Here is a 20,862-nt window from a genome sequence, read left to right as displayed (position 1 = left end):
GACCCTTCCATGGCCTTGCATGCCTGCCCTCCCTCAAGGTGACCCTTCCATGGCCTTGCATGCCTGCCTTCCCTCAAGGTGACCCTTCCATAGCCTTGCATGCCTGCCCTCCCTCATTAGCCACTATGGGATTCCTTATCAAATACTTTCCCCCAAGTATTTTAACACAGGACAAAAGTACAAACTAACACAACTGTAACCCGTGCAGTTGTCTCGCCAGCAAGAAGACACACGGACACTAGGTTCCTTCTGCAGCAACGTTTATTGCCTCCTCCGTAGGGAAAAAAGGGTCAAGCCAATAATCCACACTGATCGTCTGCGGCGCACTGCGGCGTGTCTGCCCATGATTGGCTGTTCGCTCATTACCCTACGTGACGCCCCAGAATGGGCCGTGACTCGGCGTCTTTTCACTCTACACACATGCGCAAACAGTTCTCTACACACATGCGCAAACAGTTGTTTACTAGGAGTTGACAGCGGAAGTAGGCGCCATCTTGCCATGGCGAATGTCTTTCCAGCTCCACCGCTCCCCACACACAACCAAAAGTATAATGGCAAAAATGTAGATCTCAACAGCAACAAAAAGATTAAGGAGTTTTTTTTTTTTTTTTAAAGAATTTTAATTTAGTCATCAAACTATCACATTGAAGTAGTGAGTTATACTCATGGTTTACCAAGAACTAGTTTTGTTTGGCCTATGAAGTTTCATAAGTGAATGTAGACTTGGTAATTATAATGCTCTCACATGAATAGTCCAACGCATGCAGGTTCCTCAGTTCCTGAATCCTGAATTCAAGAGGCAACAGAGTGTGCTAGAGAGATCCCAGGCTCTCTGGCTGACGGCATGGGTTTGCAGCTGCACCAGTGAGGAAGGAAGTAGGCCTTTTTCCTTTCCAAACCCTTGGCTGCCTCGTGCCAGCTGTGATGGATGAATAAGACTGTGCGTCTAGGCCCTCAGATCCTTGCAACAAATTTAGGCAATGGTCAGTAAATGTTAGCTATTAAGATTTATTTATAAAGGATAAAACATTTGTAGCTAATTATGTAATTTTGCTAGATCTTCATATTATACTTTGCATTGATTTTATAAGGCACAACCAGAATAGAAAATCTCTGTAAGATGGGGTATCATGATTTACCTGCCCTTTTTTAAATGTCTGTAACCGGGTTGACTCCAGATGCTCTTTTCAATAATAGCACCTATTTTAAATTTTGATTTCCAGATGGAAGCCATCCCCAAAGAAGACCTTTTACTGCCTGAGCGAAGGAGAGAGCTCCACAAAGAGGTTGATCTAGCTAAGAGAAATCTGGCTCAACAGGTTAATATCAGTCACACTTTTATCTCAGATTGGAGAATAAAGTTTAGTTTCAAAAATGCTCCAGAAAACCACATCAAAAAGAGAATGCTAAGGGACAGGAAGCGGGAGCAGAGGGCAGGGTTGGGAAGGCAGAAAGTATCAAGTAATGATATATGTGGATATGGAAATGCCACAGTGGGATATACACAAACAATATGCATTAATATTTAGAGTGAAAATATGACATTAGAGTCCCACTTACAATGGGCCTGTTTTTTTGTTTTGTTTTGTTTTGTTTTTATGGGGAGGTTTACTGAGGGTTGAATGCAATGTTCAAGCACGCTAGCCAACTGTTCATATCTGTGAGTATACACAAGCCACCCTCACCTTCAAGTTCATTCCCCCACTGGTTTTTGTTTTCTGAGAAAAAAAAAAAAAAAAGGATATGCTTGAAAGGACAAACCCTCCCCAGGCTAGAAGGGTTTCTCAAATAAAAGGCTGTTGATTGCATCCAAAGTCAACCTTGTCTCATCAGTGCCTGCTTTCAAGTTCCAAACTTTTGTCAGTCGAACTACCATGGAAGTACTTTATAGTTTTAAGCTTCTCCTAGTCATTTAAAAGCAGAGTCCTAAGGAGAAGGTCAATGGTGTTACCCCACTAGTTCCCACCCTTAGTTCCCAAACTAAGGGAAAACGTGGAACTCTGTCTCCTAATAAACTCAAAAGGAAGAGGCTGTTCTCTGTGCAGACCTTGCTGGCCTCCTTCAGAAAGCAAATCCTAATCCTGTGCTTTTCAAAAGAAATCTCTGTCAGAAGCCGAGGCCAAGTTAGTGGAGCAGCAGATTACAGAGGAAAACAAGCTTCTAAAGGAGCAAGAGCGTTTGCGGGAGCTGGTGGTCAACCTCGGGCGGATGACTCAGATCAAAATCGACGAGAAAGAACAAAAGGCCAAGGACTTTCTGAAAGCCCAGGTAGCTGCCTTGGAGGGCCACCCACTAATTACTACGTGGGGTCAAGGGAGTCTCACTTTAGTGCGCCATTAATTAGAAAGTGGTAATTCCACATTTCCTTCAACTTCAGTGACCATAAATTAAACTGTCTATAAAGAACACTCAGTCATACCCTGGAAAACTAAACCAAACTAAAATAATAATAATAATAATAATAACCCTCAGTATTCAATTATCAATAGTTAGCAGTCTAGAGGTTGATCAGAGGTTTGAAAGATGGCAACATCAATAAGAATGACATATGTGTCTCTAGTGGCTGTGGCTGCCAGGTGCATAGGCCACAGAGAGAATCTGCAAGTCTCAGAGCCACAGATTCCACTGTGACTTGCGTTGAGACAACCTAGGAGCAGAGCATTTGCAGACTCATCAGATGACAGACAGACCAATGCAGGATGCTCTCAGCTACTGCTTCATCCCAGGATTTCCTCAGACTCCTTACAAAGTGCCACAAGCAACATCATAAAGGAAGCACACACAAGCACGCTCACGCACACATGCATGTACACACACACATGCATCTGCAGTAGTTAACTAACATTTTAAAACTAGACTTAGTTATTCCACAGAAGGATTGTGTCTAGAGGTTGGTTCTTTCTTAAAAGTAAATGAAGGCCAGGATACAGTTCAATGGGAGAGGCTTGCTCGCCCAAGCTTTGATCTCTTGCCAAACAAACAGTAAGAGTGTGCATGTATGACATGCAATCAAGAGGCAGTTGACACAGGACAGCAGTAAGCTAAAGTTTAGCCCCAAAGACATAGTGAGATCATGTTTCAAAAAATGATAATTTTTTTTTATAAAAAAATAATATGAGCCGGGCAGTGGTGGTGCATGCCTTTAATCCCAGCACTTGGGAGGCAGAGCCAGGCAGATTTCTGAGTTCAAGGCCAGCCTGATCTACAGAGTGAGTTCCAGGACAGCCAGGGCTACACAGAGAAACAAACAAACAAACAAACAAACAAACAAAAGAATATGATATGAGCTATCACTAAAGCAGAACTTACGCATTTGTCACGTGGCCTAGGCATGGGCTGTGTATAAGTGTGATCTTTGTTCTCATTCTGAGTGCTTACAGGGGGATGGGATTTTCTCACTCCCCAGAAAGAGCTCACACCTACCCGGCACTGATGGTGGCACAAGGATGAAACAGATTCTGTAGCACAGAGCAGAGGGAAAGCTTCAGCTATACGGACCCAGCAATCAGCCAGCTCTTCACTCCCCTTTCACTGTTTAATTAGTCACACTCACACCTGAGAAGTGAGAAAATCTCAGCGAATGGAGGTCAGATGAAGCAGACGGGGAGGGTCCTTCAACCTTAGCCAGTCTGGTTTCTACTACAAAAGCCCCATGGAGCCCTCAATAATTGGGCTCACAGAAAGCAAATGAGAAAGACCACAGCCTCCCCGGATGCTCTCAGCTACGCTGCATCCCAGGATCTGCTCTGAAGAGCAGAGGATGGCTGAGGGGAGCAGCTAAGGTTTGAGAAGGTCCTGGCCACCAAAGTCAGGGGCTGGGCTGGGGTCAGTCTAGAACACTGTTTTCAGAAGCACTGGCAATTGGCTTGCAAGAGTCCACCCTGTGAGATTTCCTAGTTTCCAAATTCCTGATGCTTATGTTATCTATGTGTGACTAATCCACATTAGCTGACTTTTATTACTAGTTCATGATAAAACATAAAGAGAATTCTCCTTTTTGAAATATGGAAATCATAAGGGAAAAGTTTGTCTCTTGAGTATTTCATTATGGGGAATTACTCTATGAAACATTATTTGTAGTTAACTGTATTTCCACAAGAAGTCATTGAATCTTATTATTTTATATCATCTCTACATCTCTTTTTTAAAAAAAAGATATAAGGTGGCTGGGATTGAGATTCACGTTGGCATTGCTGTCACACTCAAGACTGTGTAGATCCAAGACAGTATACACGATGCTTTATCTTACACCAGCTTTCTTCTTTGCATGCAGGTTAGCTGTAGACCCCCATTTTCACTGAAAGTTATACAAAGTAAAATCACTGTGTATCCATACTGACTTGACAGAACAAAGCCAAACAATTTTTGCTCTGCCTGCCCCTGATGGAGGGTGACTGAAACTACTCTCTCCCTGGAATCCTGCCAACAGACACTGGATCTCCAAATGCTTCCTGCCCCAGAGAAAGCACCCACAAGCATTTTCTATCTAAAGAGCAAAACTAGTACCTATTAGTCTAAAGTGTTGAATGTACTGTATACACATGTATATGTAAGTATATATACATATACATGATTTTTGAAGGCATAACTGCTTTCTTTTTACTGTATTTATGTACAGTTTTACAGCTGGTCTCAGCATGACGCCTATTATAAAGGAAAACACATCCACCAAACAATTGGGCAGACTACACTTTAAAACATTGCCTCAGCCTCTCACCAGCCAGTGGGTTAAGGTCATGATGTTTGTCAAACGTCCCCATCTATCCTCTTCATTGACCTCTGTAGTAAGCACAGTGCTCACCTAGCTGGGCAGTGCAGGCTACAGTCACTCCTCCTCAGTAGGCCTCCCCCAGTTATCCACCTTGTCTGTATGGGCTCTATTGTCCTCCTCAGTTCTTCTAATCTTAAGTGTCCCCTTGTCCTAGTTGATGGGAATCACTCCAGCTGGCCAGGGGGTGCTCGGGAATCTCCCGATCTCCTTATCTGTACAACAAGTTAGGAAGGACTGACAGACAGGCTGGCGTGAGGTTCAGTCCTATCTCGTGGCTTTTGGTAGTGGAGGTTTTGAATTTTTGAGATAGGCTCTTACTATCACAGGTTGATCTTGAATTCATTACAGTCCAACTGCCCCAGTTTCCCAAATGCTGGCATTACAGATGTGAGCCATCACACTAGCTTTCATGTTGTTGTTGTTGTTGTTGGGTTTGTTTTTTTTTTTTTTTTAAATTTCACACATGAATTTTTACATTTCAGCGAAAACATTGTGATATTCTTAAGGAAATCAAATCAAAGGACCTTGAAATCATGCTATACAAGAAGAGAAAGCATGAAATTTATCGGAGGTAAAAAGAATTTGGTAAAAAAGAATCATGATTTAGTTACTTGGGAGAAACGTGTTACTTACTTTTCAATTTTCAAAAACCACCTCGTTTTCACAGACTCAGAGAATTTGCCAACTTGTATGATACAGTTAGAAACGAAAGAAACAAGCTTGTAAACCTACTTCACAAAGCATATCAGAAAGTAAATGAAATAAAAGAAAGACTCAAAATGGCATTAAATGAGCTGGAAATCTTAAGGAACAGCGCTGTCTCTCAAGACCGGTAAGAATCACAGCAGCAGGCGGTAAGCTCGCATGCTCGCATGCTTGCTTAAGGGGCCAGGTTACCTGAGAGGCCAGCCGGAGGGGCCACAACACTGAGGCTGTGACAGTTTAATTTAGACCAATCAGATGTTTTATATATTTATCAGAAACAGAATGTAGTGGCAATTTCCAGGATCGATACAATTGTAGTTGCCAGGACACAATGGCATTTGCAAACTTTACAAGGTAAAGTTTATTAGTATTATATTAATGCCTGAGACCAGCTCTCCCATCAAGCTTCCCTGCTTCTTTGACCTTCAGGGGACAGACAGAGAAGCACAAAGTGTTTCTTTGCTGCCTGAGGGAATGCATGGCCACTCAGGAACAGGAAGGCACATTGTACTCCTGGAGCCATGGGCTCTAACTGGAAAAACCTATGACACGGGCCTTCCAAGGCAACTAGGCCAGGCCAGCTCCATGACTCTCTGCAGCCAGTGACCTTCCAAAGCCTTGCCTTCTGTGTCTCTGGCGTGCTATAATATCCTGGTAGTCAAGGAGCAAGCCAAGTGTTCAGAGATGGGGAATAGCTGGCTGTACAGGGTGCTCCTGACGCTTTCATTTAAGATTTACCCAGGAATCTGTACTTACTGACGCTGAGGGCCCTTGCCCTCAATTGGTTTTTGATCTATCAATAAAGTTGCCAGTAGCCAATGACTGAGTACAGGGCAGGATACTGAGAGTTGCAGGGGTAGGATAGGATGCAAGGAGAATGGGGGGTGGGCGGACTCGGGAGAGAAGAAAGGGATGCAGTAGTAGAAGGACAATAAAAGGCTAATCAGCCATGTGAGTTTTAAGGTAAATGGTCAATGGCCACTTTCCTGGTTGGGCCTGTGATAGCTGGGGAAGATTTAGGAGTGACCAGTCTTTGAGTTAGCCAAGGCGTGTGTGTGTGTGTGTGTGTGTGTATGTGTGTGTGTGTGTTCTACTGGCCAATCCAAGATAGCTCCTGGGTGGGTGCACTCACATGACCAGCCAGAAGCACAAAGCAGTGTAGACAAAACTACCTGCTCCACCTTGCTTCTCAGGTAACAACCTAGGTGTCTGAGCACACTTCCTGTTCTCTAGCTAGGAGTCACAGGTTTTGATGAATGTAAAACTTAATATAAAACTATTTTTAATATGATGAACTACTGACTTCCATTGCTCGATTGAGAAATGAAGTTTAAATCTGATATGTGCACTTGAAGTTAGGAGACAAATCACCGCTTGGATAGTATCCCTGCCTTGTAGGTTTAAGGTATGTGATGTGTGTGTGAAGAGGCATGCTACAGATCTGCTAAGACAACTCTTTCAAGACTCAACTCACAGCTCTGTCCATCACTGTAGGACCTTGGGCGAGGTGCTCTACCTCTCGGCACTCTTCCCGTATTTATAATCCTCATCATTAGTGTGTAGAACTTTTTGTCACTACACGGTAGTGACAAATGAATTAGTCTATATAAGAACATCAGAAATAACACCTGAAAAATTGTAGTCTTGGGAATATATTGTTTACCACATGCCAAGATCTACTGGAATCTTTCACCCACTTCGTTCCTGATTTCCTGAGACTATGTAACTGGATTTTTCTGTTAGCCATCATTGCCCAGATGACTTTGAAAAAGATAATACCAAATACACTGATTAAAAAGCATGGTTGAAAAGAGAAATCTCCTAGTCAGATTCTTACCCAAAAGGAAATTAGAATACCACGTACTGGCTATGGTATATATCATCCAGCCTGACCCATGTTCCTTGACTGAGTCTGCAGGTCCAATAGGCGTTGTCAATAGAAGCGCCTCTGTCCTCAGAACTCAGTCTCCTAAGATGACAGAGCAGAAAAAGACCCTTTCACAAACAAGTGTGACCCAGTGGTTAACAGATGATAGTACAGTCATCTGGCTAGAGGAAGGATCCCACAACAGAGGAGGTGTGTCTTGTGAAGACCTGGGAAAGCATTGTTCTTCAGACATCTCAGGATTATTGAAGAAAGTAACGATCTTCCCCACTGTGCTGTTATTTTAAAAGAAAGCTGCAAAATGCCATGCTGAAGCATTCCAACAACGTGACCATCAGAGAGAGCATGCAGAGTGATGTGTGCAAAATCACTGCTAAACTCCAGGAAATGAAGGAGAAGAAGGAGGCCCAGCTGACCAGCATGGACAGGCTGGCCAGCATGATCACCGTCATCGAAGAGGAGATGGTGCAGCTGCGCAAGAGGTACGAGAAGGCCGTTCAGCGGCGGAACGAAAGGTAAGGGTCACAAATGTGGCTGGGCTGAGTGCCCGGGATCCTACTGAGAGGTAGCCATGTTCTTTACCCTTTGGAGGGAGCTGTGTGTTGTCCATGAAAACAAGACAGGCTGTCTGTGGAAGGGAAATAAAAAGGGGGAGGGAGGTTGGGGACAGTTGAAGAGCAGAGTCTTCTCTGAAACTCTAGGAGAGTGGCTCTCACCCTTCCGAACGCTGTGACCCGTTAATGCAGCTCCTCAGGTTGTAGTGACCCCCCAACCGTAAAATTATTCCAGTGCTATTTCATAATTGTAATTTTGCTACTGTCATGAATCATAATGTAAATATCTGATATGTGATCCTATGGGGGCCATGACCCACAGGTTGAGAACCAGTCCTCTAGGCTCACAATGAATTCCTTCTGCATCAACTGATGTGAGTCACTCTTTGTAACATCTCTCCATATGGGCAGGATTTGGCTTTTTCTCAACCCATTCTCATAGTTCATTTTCCCCATGATTAAGGCATAGAGGACTAATATATTTCTTCTAATCTTCAAGCATGTCATGAACAGTATTACTTTTTTAATACCCTCTTCCCCTCCCCACTCAGTTGCTTGTGTTCTGAGAAACTGGTTGGTGAGATGACAGAATACTAAAACAATTTAAATTTCACGATGTGCTATTTCATGTAAAGCACTGGAACACTAGATCCTGAGGGACAAGATGGTGAAGCATTGGTACTGCCCTTGTTAGCAAGGGACTTTGATAAGAAGAAGCTTTGATAGAATAAAACATAAAGGAAGGAGGTGAATAGAGTGCAAGGTTAGCCAGGGACCACTGCATATGCACCACTGGAGGGAAGAGAACGAGTCAGAAAAACTAAAGGCAGCAGTTACAGTAATGACTGTACAGGTGGTGTGGGAAGAGCTTCAAGAACTTAAGTTCTTCAAACACAACTTTTTCAAAGGACTGTTGAGTGTTTCTTCTGGTTTAAAAAACAAAAACGAATCCTAGCTGGCTCCTGGCACAAGCAGAAGTTTGCAGGAAAATAATGTTCCAAGGCCTGGGTTAGACCAAAGGTACTGGAAGAACAAAGCCTCACTTTGTTTCTGTCTAGTGGCTTCCTCCCAAGGAGGGGCCTTTCCACTGTGCCTGTCAGCAGAGGGCAGCTTATGGGGCTACACGCATCAGAAATGTCACTTTTCAGAGATCCCTGGGCCTGGTGACTCCAGAATCACATTCCTAGACTCCTGTCCAGCAGCTTCTGCCCATGCTTGGCAAGTCTGGCCCAAGAAAAGATCTGCCTTTTGGGGCTCACAAAGCCACTGTGGCCAGCCTGCTGCACAGCTGGCCTTAGATTAGAGATGCCAAACCCTCTTATCCCTAGGGCAGACCCAGTGTGCGGCGCTTAATGAGCAAGCTATTAGAATGTGTAACGTCTTCTCGGTTCTGTGTGCTATGAGCCAGAGGGAACCTCAGTGACTAAGAAATAGTGGCCTCAACAGCCCGCTTAGACTCCTGCTCTGCATTTGACCACAGTGGTATTCAGCTGATAGAGCGGGAAGAAGAAGTGTGCATTTTTTACGAAAAAGTGAATATCCAAGAGAAGATGAAACTTCATCAGGATGTTGAAATCCACATCCTAGAAGAAAAAATCCGATTCCTAAAGCTGAAGGTTACGGAGAAGCAACGGCAAATTTCCGTGACACAGAAACTACTGCCAATCAAAAAGTCCCTGGATGCCGACCTGGCTGTGGTCCAGATTCAGGTGGGTGAGCGGCCAGGGGACACTTCCTCAGGCCACTGGCTCGGCTCCTGTCCTCTTGGAGTTTGTAGTGGAAATGGGTTATTGAATGAGAGCCAAGCTGCACTGCTGTTGATAACTATCTTGTTATTGTGTTTGAAGATGGATTTGAATGTTGCTCCAGGATGAGGTTTTGAGGATCTGAGCTTTGTGCTCTCTCTCTCGCTCTCTCTCTCTCTCTCTCTCTCTCTCTCTCTCTCTCTCTCTCTCTCTCTCTCTCTCTCTCTCTCTCTCTTTCTCTCTCTGCCCCCCTCCCTCCCTCCCTCCCCTCCCTCTCTCTCCCCCCCTCCATTGTTAATGTTTCTTGAGCCATCCCAGGGTTTAGCTCTAGCCCTTCATTTCTATAGGCTCTCACTGTCCGTGGCATAATCATGCCACTGGTGTTTCTGGTTGCATCTAGATGTAGCATTTAGGCTTTCTGGCTTGTTGAAGCAGGGTCTTGCAGCCTGTGTAGCCCAGGCTAATTGCAACCTTCCTGACTCAGCCTGCTGAGAGCTGCGATGACAAGCTGTGCTACCACACCTAGCCTGAGGGTCAGTGCTTTTACCCTCTGAAGAAATGGCAGGCTCTTCAGTCTGCAGTCACACACAGCAGGATCTTTATTTACCTCTGTGGTTCTCGACAGGAAAGACTAAAATGTGGATATAAGTCTATTTTCTTCACACGTAATGTTATTTTTATGAAAGCATAATGATATTTTTATGAAAGCATAAAGAAAAATTGAACCAACATATTGGTGACCGACACTTTCCCCCCATTGGCTCAAGGCTGCAGGGACAGATTCTACCCTGTTTTCTAAACTGTCATCCTGGCTTTTGGATTTTTTTCCCTAGTTATGAAATTAAGGTATGTTCCATTAATTAAAGTAGAAAAGGAACAAAATTTTGAAAGGAAAGAAATCTATCCCCCAAAATAATTATTAAGATAATCAGAAATCTGAGAGCAAACCTCCTCTCAAGGAAATGTTTCTCAGTGCTAACATTTACTTTCAACTTTCCACATAACATCATGCAAAAACTGTGAAACTAGATATGAGGTCAATTCCACATTGGGATAGATAAACTCTAGATAGATGACAGATAACATCTTCCATCTTGTGCAACTACATCAGGGTCATTTATCCCAATGCTTGCCTGATTAGTAGCCATCGTTGCTCCCATCTAGGTCAGTTGATTGGCTTGCCCCACCCCCACCCCCTCTACAAGGTTCCCAAAGTGTCTCCTGTTATTCCTTGGCTCTGACTCTAGCTTCCAAAAATGCTCAGCCTGCAGGTTTACCTGCTCCATTTCTGCACTCTGTCAAGGTAGACCATAGATGGCCATCCTCTTTAGTCTACATAAAAACATGCATACAAGGTCCTTGACAGATTTTATTGAAGATTTTTGACAGCAGGGTGTGAGGTTACAGTCCAGAAATGCAAAGAACTCCATGTTACACACAGAAACCCACAACCCTCAAAGTTCTCTGGGCCACCCCAGCGCTGTCCAGGGCTTCGCAGGTGCTGTTCCAGTCTGTCCTTCTGTCCATTTCATGGCTAGTCTTCCCAGCTTTCCTATGCCCCTTGCCTCTCTGGCCCTTGCCTTCCTTCATTACACATTGGTAACGCTGTACTTGCCATGCTCCATTTTACAGAGAAATTTGGCTTTGTACAACTCTTTCCCAATATACAGCTTTCCCAGCATCAGGTCTGGATTTGTCCAGGAGGAACTACACAATATCTAGCAAAGGAGACTTTAGAAAGCTGTTGGACAGACCGGATTCTCCATTACATAAGCATACTTTTCAGGTTAGCTGCAAATCAGTACCTATATCCAATGGCCAAAACTTATCATTCTTCTTACCATTTATTACATTTGGTTGATGTGTCCACAAAAGTACATTCTATCTAACAGTAGCCCCACCTCCTTCCTTTTCATTCTTTAATATATTCATTGAAGAAACATATCAAATCATGCACATTAGTATATACAGCAGTGGAGAAAATAGAAACTCAGTAGACATATATAAAAGAGTTGATATTTTATATGTAAAATGATACTATGACTAAATTTTCCCTTAAAATTCTTATGTTTTAAATTGGATGCATTGTGCATGCTTATAATCCTGGCACTTGAAAGGATGAGACAGGAGGATTCCTATGACCTTGTGGTCAGCCTAGGTTATACAATAAGAACCTCTATCAAAAACAAAACAAAACAAAAAGACAAAGAAAAAAATAAAACTGGTTTCCTTTGACTTACACAGATGAACCTGTGTGGTGGGGGGGGGGTGCCGGGGAGGGGGATAACTCTGCCATCATCCTCCAGGTGCCTTTGGTGAGAGCAGAGGCATAGCCTGACTGACGCCAGCCCAGCCGTGGTGGCAGCTGCTGGAGCCGAGAGACAAGCACGTCACTCATAGTGTTTTCTCTCTTCTTGACATTTACATAATTCACGCTTTAATAATGAAAAGTTCATCATTCTTAGAAATGATCAGCTGCCCGCTGTGAAATAAGAATTCAGTTTTACCCAAGAGGGAGTTGTGATGTATTTAGTGATTCTCTCTGCTGTGTCTGACAGCAAGCCTCTATCACATGGGCTGCGTATGACTTGAGACCTGTGGGCTATACCTGAGCTTAGGGTTGATGTGTGGAAAGCCACCTTTTCTTTTTCATACTGCACTCGACATGTGATTGTGTTCACGCTGACTGCGCACCTAGGAAGACAGGATGTGAAGTGCCAAGCTCTGGGCAAGCCACACCTACACTCTGCCCTCCAAGACCGGGTTCTTGCCACATCCTGGTGTATAAGATTCAGTTGTTTTGTTGTGTCTTAAGTCTCCCTCTATTTGGCACCATTCTCAGAATTTTATTAAGACTACTTTTTTTTCTTTTTGGTTATTTTGAAACCAATGCTTTTCATTGTTCAACTGACTGATCCCAAGGGTTACCATGAATCATGTTCTCCCGGACCTTGTAGTAACAACCCCATTTAGGAGTCCTGGAAATCTCATGAGCAGTCGTGAGGCACAAGAACACTGCGTCTACAAGGAAAGCGAAGAGTATTTCCTTAAATGCCCAGTGGGAGATTTAAATAAAGGCACTAGATTTATTTTTAAAGATTTCTTTATTTTTATTTTATATGTATGAGGATTTTGGCTGAGTGTATGTACATCTAAAAGCGTATACAATATGCTCAGCTGGTGCCCACAGAGATCAGAAGATGTCATGATCTTCTGAACTGGAGTTACAGATGGGTGCTGGGAGCCAAACCCAGGTCCTCTGCAAGAGCAACAGGAGGTGCCCCTAACTGCCGAAACATCTGCCCAGCCCTGTGGAGGTTTTGATAAGTATCATTTATTTCTTAGTTTCCTAATTAAGAAAACAATGTAAACATTAAGAGGTATTACTAATAATTTCTGTCACTATTTTTAAATGTTACTCCTTAAAATTCTTATTATAGAGAAGAGGACCCCCAGTTAAAGTTGTGAAGTTCTACCTGTATTTCTCCTAGTGTAATCCAAAGCGCGGAAGTGGGGGCTCTCAGCCTTCCTAATGCTGCGGCCCTCTAATACAGTTCCTCAGGTTGTGCTGACCCCCAACCATAACATTACTTTTGTTGCTACTTCACAACTTTAATTTTTATCCTGAGCAGTGTCTCAGTGTCTAAGACCATCAGAACTATGTGTTTTCCAGTGGTTGTGACCTACAGGTTGAGAACAGCTGCACTAAATTATATTGTCTTACCCCATAGGACCAAGCCTCATCTTGCCATGTGCCAAGTAAGAAAGCAAAGGTTTCTAAATAAACAATTACATAATGGTAGGGAAGCTGAGAACAAGGCCTTTGGGTGATCAGTGTGCTCTATACCCCCCTTTTAAACTAAGCATGGCTATTATAATTATTATTATTATTGTTGTTATTATTATTGTTATCATTATCATTAGTATTATTATCACTACCCGATAGCCACATCTCAGTGATTCAACAGGTATAATCTATTCAAAGGCTCTTTAACCAAAAGCATACATGTGGCTGAGACCATTGCTCACACAGTGCATGCTGGGTTAACTGATAACTTCCTTCTGGGGATGCCACTGAGGCCGTGGAATCTGGCTTGTTACATGCCAGCTGCTCCTATCTCCGAAACACCTGCAGGGAGGCAGCACAGACCATTTGAATCCTTAATTCCACACCGTCCCATGAATGCCACACACAATTGGAAGCAACGGAAGGGCTCGTAGGAACCCAGCCTCCTCGCTAGTGAGAGAGTCAGACTGCTTTCCCATGCAGGGGTTATTGACAATTTACCAAGCTCGAGAGTTAAACTGAATGCTAATGTTTGCTTCTTATGCAACAGTTTTCACAGTGCGCAGATAGGATAAAAGACCTGGAGAAACTCTTTGTGAACCCTGAGAGCAAGGGCAGGGTCCGCTTCATTAAAGGGAAAGATCTGACCGAAGAAGAAATGATCAAGAAATTAGATATGGTAAATGTTCTTTCTTAAACACTCAACTGCTTGCTCACCGATACTGCAAACCCATCATCCTTCAAGGTTCTGGCCACCAGGCTTCCCCTGCTGGTAATGGAGTCCTAAATCCTAACTTTGATAAAGGTATTTACCCAAAGAAGGAAAGATCCAGTAGTTTCGTGATTCAGAGGCACCCTTCTCTCCTAGCCCAAAAGGAATTTTGACTTCTCAAATGAATATGTTAATTTGTCATCCTTGTGGGAACATGTGGGAAGAATGGCATGGTCACCCTGGGAGGAGAGCCCCTCCCGACCCTGAGTGTCTCCTGACATAGTTAGTGCAGCTCCAGAGACTTTACAGATGTATTTTACCAACAAAGAAAGCAATGTGTCTCTGTCGTGGGGTAGAGGACAGATGAAGACCATGCCTTACATAAGTCATTTTTTTTTTTAACTCCTACTGAAATTGTTCCCAACTGCAGCTGGAACTTCAGCTAGCCAAGAAGGAGGAGAAGCTGCTGGAGAAGGATTTCATCTATGAGCAGGTGTCCCAGCTCACAAACAGGCTCAAAAGCAAAACTCAGGCTTGCAAGAAGGACACACTGCTCTTAGCCAAGAAGGTTTGCCTGAGTGATGGAACCTCCCCTCTCCATGAGTGATGGAACCCCCACTCTCTCCCTGAGTGACAGAACCCCCCCGCTCTCTCCCTGAGTGACAGAGCCCCCTACTCTCTCCCTGAGTGACAGAGCCCCACTCTCTCCTTGAATGGCAGAACCCCCACTCTCTCCATGAGTGATGGAACCCCCACTCTCTCCCTGAATGACAGAACCCCCCACTCTCTCCCTGAATGGCAGAAACCCCCACTCTCTCCCTGAGTGTTGGAACCCCCTCCCTGAGTGATGGAACCCTGACTTTCTCCCTGAGTGACAGAGCCCCCACTCTCTCCCTGAGTGACAGAACCCCCTACTCTCTCCCTGAGTGACAGAACCCCACTCCCTGAGAGATGAAACCACCCCTCCCTGAGTGACGGAAACCCCTCCCCACCCCAACTCCTGCTCTCCCCTTCCGTGCTCTGCTCTTCTCAATTGTTGGGAAGCACCAGAGAGATGAAGTTTTATGAGTCTAGAAACATAACAAAATGAGCTTCAGTCCACTCACTTCCCAAGTGAATCCACTTCACAGGAAGGAAGCACAAGCTTTTCAAGGAGAGTATTTAAGTTTTATTTTACAAGACAACTTCTCAAGTATTCTAATCCTTATCTTTATAGTTTGTATACAAAGTAAAGCCCTTTCTGTTTGTTTTTGAGCAGAACACATCATTTATCCAGTAGTCTGAGTAGGAATTGCTCCGAGACAGTATTCAGCCAGAACCCACAGAGGGATAGGGCAATTGAAGAGACACAGCAGTCACAATTCCAAGGCTAACCCTTCCAAGTGACATTAGGGCTGGGGATGTGAAGCAGCTAGGCTGGTACTAGGGTGGCACCTACTCACAGCAGTGCTAGTGGGAGAAGCTGATGACTAAGGGTGACAGGGTCCCACCACGCCTGCTTCTGTGGGACTTTTAAGCATCCTCCAGAAGAGGAATTTTAACCTCCCAGCAATAGCTACTGAATATTTGCTGTGTCCGTTCCACCATACATGAGGCAGACACAGGGGGAAGGGGTGTCACACACTGTGTAGCAGAGTGAGAAGGGAGAGACTAGCTGAAGATGACTGAGTGCATACCCACACCTCCCAGACTGCCCCTGCCCCGTCTGCTGAGGGCAAAGGATTCCTACACCCCAGGCTAGCCTCCAGAGGGTAGGTAAACTTCCTCTTTCAGTTTCTCGGGGCCTCACATGTAATAGACTCTAGAAAACTGTTTGTGCGTAAATAAGCAAATAGCCAATTCTGTTCTGCAAATAGTTTTACAAAGCTGTGTGGGAAATGACTGAACAGTCACCTAAGAAGTGGTGAAAACAATGTTGTAGCATGGCCTGTCCCCTTCTGCTCTGTAGCACCCAATATCAGTAGCGTACAAGGGGGCCTCATAAACAAAGAAATGATGAGATTTATTTAAGGCAGTGAGCTTTGTCAGAATCTATACCCTTCCCCCAAGTTTCTGGAAATGTCTCGCCCCTTCCCTTTGCAAAATGAATTCCCAGTCTTAAAAGACATTTTTTTTTTTCCATTGAGAGATGATTTTTTTCAAAGCTGATGGCAGAGCCTCTGGAACTTATTTATGAGACCGGAGAAACACAGTGTGACTAGGAAGGCCCCAAACAGCTGTAAAGGCTCAAACTGATAAACCCATGTTGTTGTATGAGCCAGAACTCATAAGTAGCCAGAACTTAAGCATCAAGAGCATCTCCCTCCCTCCTTTTCTCTTAAAAACAAACACTAAGCTAGTCTCCATGTTCTCCGACCTGGAAGCTGGTAATTAGAGAAACCTTTCTTTTCGTTTCTTTCCTTGATTTTGTTTGTTTGTTTATTTCTTATTTACAAGGCTGAACATGTTGAGTTCTGTCCTGGTTAGTTTTCACAATGTGACACAACCTGCAGACACTTGGAAAGAAGGATGGCCTACTTCCTAGATCACACTGGCCCTGGCCATTGCCAATAAAGGTGTGCTTGGCTAATGATTGACACTGGGAGAAGAAAGGGAGCCAGGGAATAAGCAATGTTACTTGCCCTATGGCTTTTGCTTGCCCTGATTTCCCTCAATAATGGAAGTATTTGACCAAAGGCCCTTTCCTTCACACGTTTCTTTGGCTCATTGTTTTATCACAGCAATAGAAGAGTAAGTGGGAGAGGTTCCATCCCTGGAGCCTCTTTCGGGGATTTTCTATGGATTCCTGATAACCTCTCATTCCTTCAGGAAAGGCTGCCCACCCAAGTAGCCAGCAGCCTTCTGTTTTCTCCTCACAGAATAGCTATACCAACTAAACCGTGGGCTTTCCATTTCTAGATGAATAGCTACCAACAAAAGATCAAAGTTGTTACCCACGAAATGATGGCTCTTGTGGCTGAGCTTTCCATGAAACAAGCTCTGACCATTGAACTCCAAAAGGAGGTGAGAGAGAAAGAAGAATTCATCTTCTCCTGTAGTTCCAGGATAGAAAAGGGCCTCCCACTCAACAGAGAGATTGAGAAGGACTGGCTGAAGGTACTTCGAGATGAAGAAATGTATGCCTTTGCCACTGCTGAGAAGTCTCAGGTAAGCTTTGCTTCCTGTGCTGCAAAGAGTGCCAGTGTCCCTCATGATACAGTGGGTGGCCCCCAGAGAGTGCCGTGTCCCTTATGATATGGTGGGTGGCCCCCAGAGAGTGCCAGCGTCCCTCATGATATGGTGGGTGGCCCCCAGAGAGCACCAGTGCCCCTCATGATACAGTGGGTGGCCCCCAGAGAGCACCAGTGCCCCTCATGATACAGTGGGTGGCCCCCAGAGAGTGCCAGCGTCCCTCATGATACAGTGGGTGGCCCCCAAAGAGTGCCGTGTCCCTCATGATACGGTGGGTGGCCCCCAAAGAGTGCCGTGTCCCTTATGATATGGTGGGTGGCCCCCAGAGAGTGCCGTGTCCCTCATGATATGGTGGGTGGCCCCCAGAGAGCACCAGTGCCCCTCATGATACAGTGGGTGGCCCCCAGAGAGTGCCAGCGTCCCTCATGATACAGTGGGTGGCCCCCAAAGAGTGCCGTGTCCCTCATGATACGGTGGGTGGCCCCTTATCTGACAGGCCTGGGAAGAGAGATGGTTTGAGCTTCCTAGGATTTTCATGAGATAGTTGAGGAATGGAGCCCTAGTCTAAACACCAGACTCACTTATTTCATATACACCTCATACACGTAGACTGAAGGTGACTTCAATGCATATTTATGTCTATTTAATTTTGACTGCAGTCATGATAGGACATCATGTATGGAATTATCTATTTGTGACATAATATCAATCCTCAAAAAGTTCAGAGCATTTTGGATCTCAGGGTTTTGGATTAAGCTTTCTTCAACAGTGTGAAAGTTTCCCCCACTCTAACAGGCATAGTCTGAATGGCTGGTAGAAAGAGGGTTGGTGTTGCGGGAAATATAAAAAATGAATCCACCCCGCAAACTCCATTTCCCGCCAGGCCACGTTTTGAGCCAGTACCGTTCTACCTCAATACTGAGCTCCAGTGGGTTTTTGTTATTTCCTCCCAGCAAGCTACATCTCGCTCGCATGCAACTCTTCACACACTCCCACAATCATTCATCTAAATAGCGCCTATTACCTGGTAAGTAAAACATGACTCTTAAGGTCTCAATATCCAATCAGATTTATATAATAAAAAAAAAATCACAATTTACAAGATGCCAATACAATAATTTTAGAACCAGATAATAAAGACAATATTCTAACCCAAGTAATCTATTTTGTAAGAACCTGCTTGGTTGTGTAACCTCATGGGGTCTGGACCATCCTCAGCTTCTGTCTCCATGACGACCTCTCCTGCCCCTGACTTTTTTTCTCCTCCAACTCTAGCTCCACCTCTCTATTCCTGTCCAACCACAGGCCTGTCACTGCCCTAATGTGATTGGACAGAGAAAATGCTGTAGCAGGTTGGCATGTAGAAAAGACTTTGAACTAGCAGTCCAAAGCACCGCTTTCTCCCTGAGGAACCACCGAGGACCATCATCCCAGTCATGCCCTGGGCTGTCATGGTTGAACACTGTAGCCCCACCCACCAGTGTGCCTATGACAAGTCTAACATTGGCATTTGCTCACATCACAAGGGCCCTTTTGTGTCCTTCTGTCATGGCCTCCACAGCCATAGTACAGCTACTACAGCCTTCTACAGAACCACACCTGGCACATATCATAGAGCTCTATGCCACGCCCTTCACCTCCCCAGTGACCAAGGTCTTGGCTGGTCACTGAAGCCACCAGCAAGTCTGGTTTCCTGTTCATCCATCTAACCCTGTGACCCCTCGGTACTTTAAGATTATAAGGCACTTCATTCCCAGAAGCCCACAGCAGTTTCCGGACAGGCAACAGAGGTGAGGGAGGGCCTCACCCTCCTCTTCTTGTTCAGCAAGGCCTAGAGATGCTCTTTACGACCCAGGGAAAGTTGAGTTCAGTATTTTTAGAAAACTGAAATGAGAACATCTTCCTTTGCAGGAGTACATGGAGACAGATTATCGGCAGCTGCCCAATGGCGTCTACACGACTGCAGAGCAGCGTCCGAATGCCTACATGCCTGAGACAGACACCACGCTTCCTCTGCCCAAACCCTATGGTGCCATGGCTCCATTTAAGCCCTCTGAACCCGGAGCCAACAGGAGGCACATTAGGAAACCTGTTTTAAAGCCCATTGAAATCTAAACATGTGAACCAGTCCAGCAGCCTTCTCCCAGAGAGGGCTGGAGCCAGGCTTCTGTGGAGAGTGAGCTCCACAGCTGCTGCTGCTGAGGTACAGTCAACAGCAGAGGGCTGGCTTAAAACAGTGCTTTCCTTTTACATACGACCTGTTACGTGACACTGAAATGGGACATAGACTACAATTGTGTCAAGGGGTATTTTAATTGCTCATGTATTTCTTTTTCACTGTTTATAGTGACTACACTTCAGGAATATACAGTAGACAAGATGCTGTAAAAGTACAAAATAAATAACTTTTCAATGAAGTGCAGACATGTGAGTGTTTTCTTTCTATTAGAGGAAAAACAGGTGCCCATTTATGTGTGCACAGTCTGACAGGTGCCCATTTATGTGTGCACAGTCTGACAGGACCCATTTATGTGTGCGCAGTCTGACAGGTGCCCATTTTTGTGTGCACAGTCTGACAGGTGCCCATTTATGTGTGCGCAGTCTGACAGGTGCCCATTTATGTGTGCGCAGTCTGACAGGTGCCCATTTATGTGTGCACAGTCTGACAGGTGCCCATTTATGTGTGCGCAGTCTGACAGGTGCCCATTTATGTGTGTGCAGTCTGACAGGTGCCCATTTATGTGTGCAGTGTGACAGGTGCCCATTTATGTGTGTGCAGTCTGACAGGTGCCCATTTATGTGTGTGCAGTCTGACAGGTGCCCATTTATGTGTGCACAGTCTGACAGGTGCCCATTCATGTGTGTGCAGTCTGACAGGTGCCCATTTATGTGTGCAGTGTGACAGGTGCCCATTTATGTGTGCACAGTCTGACTACCTGACTGAGGAAACAGTGATTGAGGAAACAACCATGTGACAGACGCAAGCCCTTTGCTGCAGCAGCACTTGGGCTGTGTGAAGAGCAGTGGGGACACTTATCACTCAAGCGATGTTACTTCTGTGGGAACAATAATACTTACTTGCTCAAAGAATCATTTCACCCATAAATTTTTCTGATTCCAGTGTCTTTATTATTAGATGTGATGACTCACTCATATGTGTGAGGCCCATCCTTTTACATTTACTAATATGCTTAAGCTGTTTCTCTTGTGTCGGTAGTGGTTCTGAATCTCATATCCAGCTCTGGGAGGCTGAGAGATACTATACTTTCATTTGGCTAAATCCAACTTGGTGTTCCAAGCATCTGTCCTGCCACAGGCGGGGATTTAAGTTTACTCTCACTTTGAGTCCTGAATTTGGCCTCTTTGCTTTGCAAGATCATTCCAAAGCAAAGGGCATGTGAGACCCTTCAGTAAGTATCAGCCATTTAGCTAAGAAAGGAGTCACTGCACACTGAACAGTCTCTATGTTATAGGAGTCACTGCACACTGAAACAGTCCCTATGGTACGGGGTCACTGCACACTGAAACAGTC

The 20,862-nt window shown here is 44.7% G+C and overlaps 1 protein-coding gene across 2 annotated transcripts in view; it reads left to right on the top strand.

Moving 5' to 3' along the window:
- The window catches only part of Ccdc146 (coiled-coil domain containing 146), a 135,690-nt gene extending 115,942 nt beyond the window's left edge, over positions 1 to 19,748 (top strand). Inside the window, exons 10-19 of one of the 2 annotated variants that reach the window (XM_031380078.1) lie at positions 1,224 to 1,319; positions 2,098 to 2,268; positions 5,254 to 5,342; positions 5,439 to 5,603; positions 7,652 to 7,843; positions 9,396 to 9,624; positions 13,998 to 14,126; positions 14,590 to 14,727; positions 17,058 to 17,306; positions 19,242 to 19,748. In XM_031380078.1, the coding sequence (XP_031235938.1) occupies positions 1,224 to 1,319; positions 2,098 to 2,268; positions 5,254 to 5,342; positions 5,439 to 5,603; positions 7,652 to 7,843; positions 9,396 to 9,624; positions 13,998 to 14,126; positions 14,590 to 14,727; positions 17,058 to 17,306; positions 19,242 to 19,445 (1,662 nt within the window). In that variant the 3' untranslated portion in view covers positions 19,446 to 19,748. Of the gene's footprint in view, positions 1 to 1,223; positions 1,320 to 2,097; positions 2,269 to 5,253; positions 5,343 to 5,438; positions 5,604 to 7,651; positions 7,877 to 9,395; positions 9,625 to 13,997; positions 14,127 to 14,589; positions 14,728 to 17,057; positions 17,307 to 19,241 lie in introns of both variants that reach the window. The other variant, XM_031380077.1, reaches the window with a different exon arrangement.
- The last annotated feature ends 1,114 nt before the right edge of the window (positions 19,749 to 20,862 follow it).

Source organism: Mastomys coucha, unplaced genomic scaffold, assembly GCF_008632895.1.
Source record: "Mastomys coucha isolate ucsf_1 unplaced genomic scaffold, UCSF_Mcou_1 pScaffold19, whole genome shotgun sequence".
Taxonomy (NCBI): domain Eukaryota; kingdom Metazoa; phylum Chordata; class Mammalia; order Rodentia; family Muridae; genus Mastomys; species Mastomys coucha.
The sequence above is the reverse complement of the archived record's forward strand: the minus strand, read 5'-3'. Positions and strand labels throughout refer to the sequence as shown.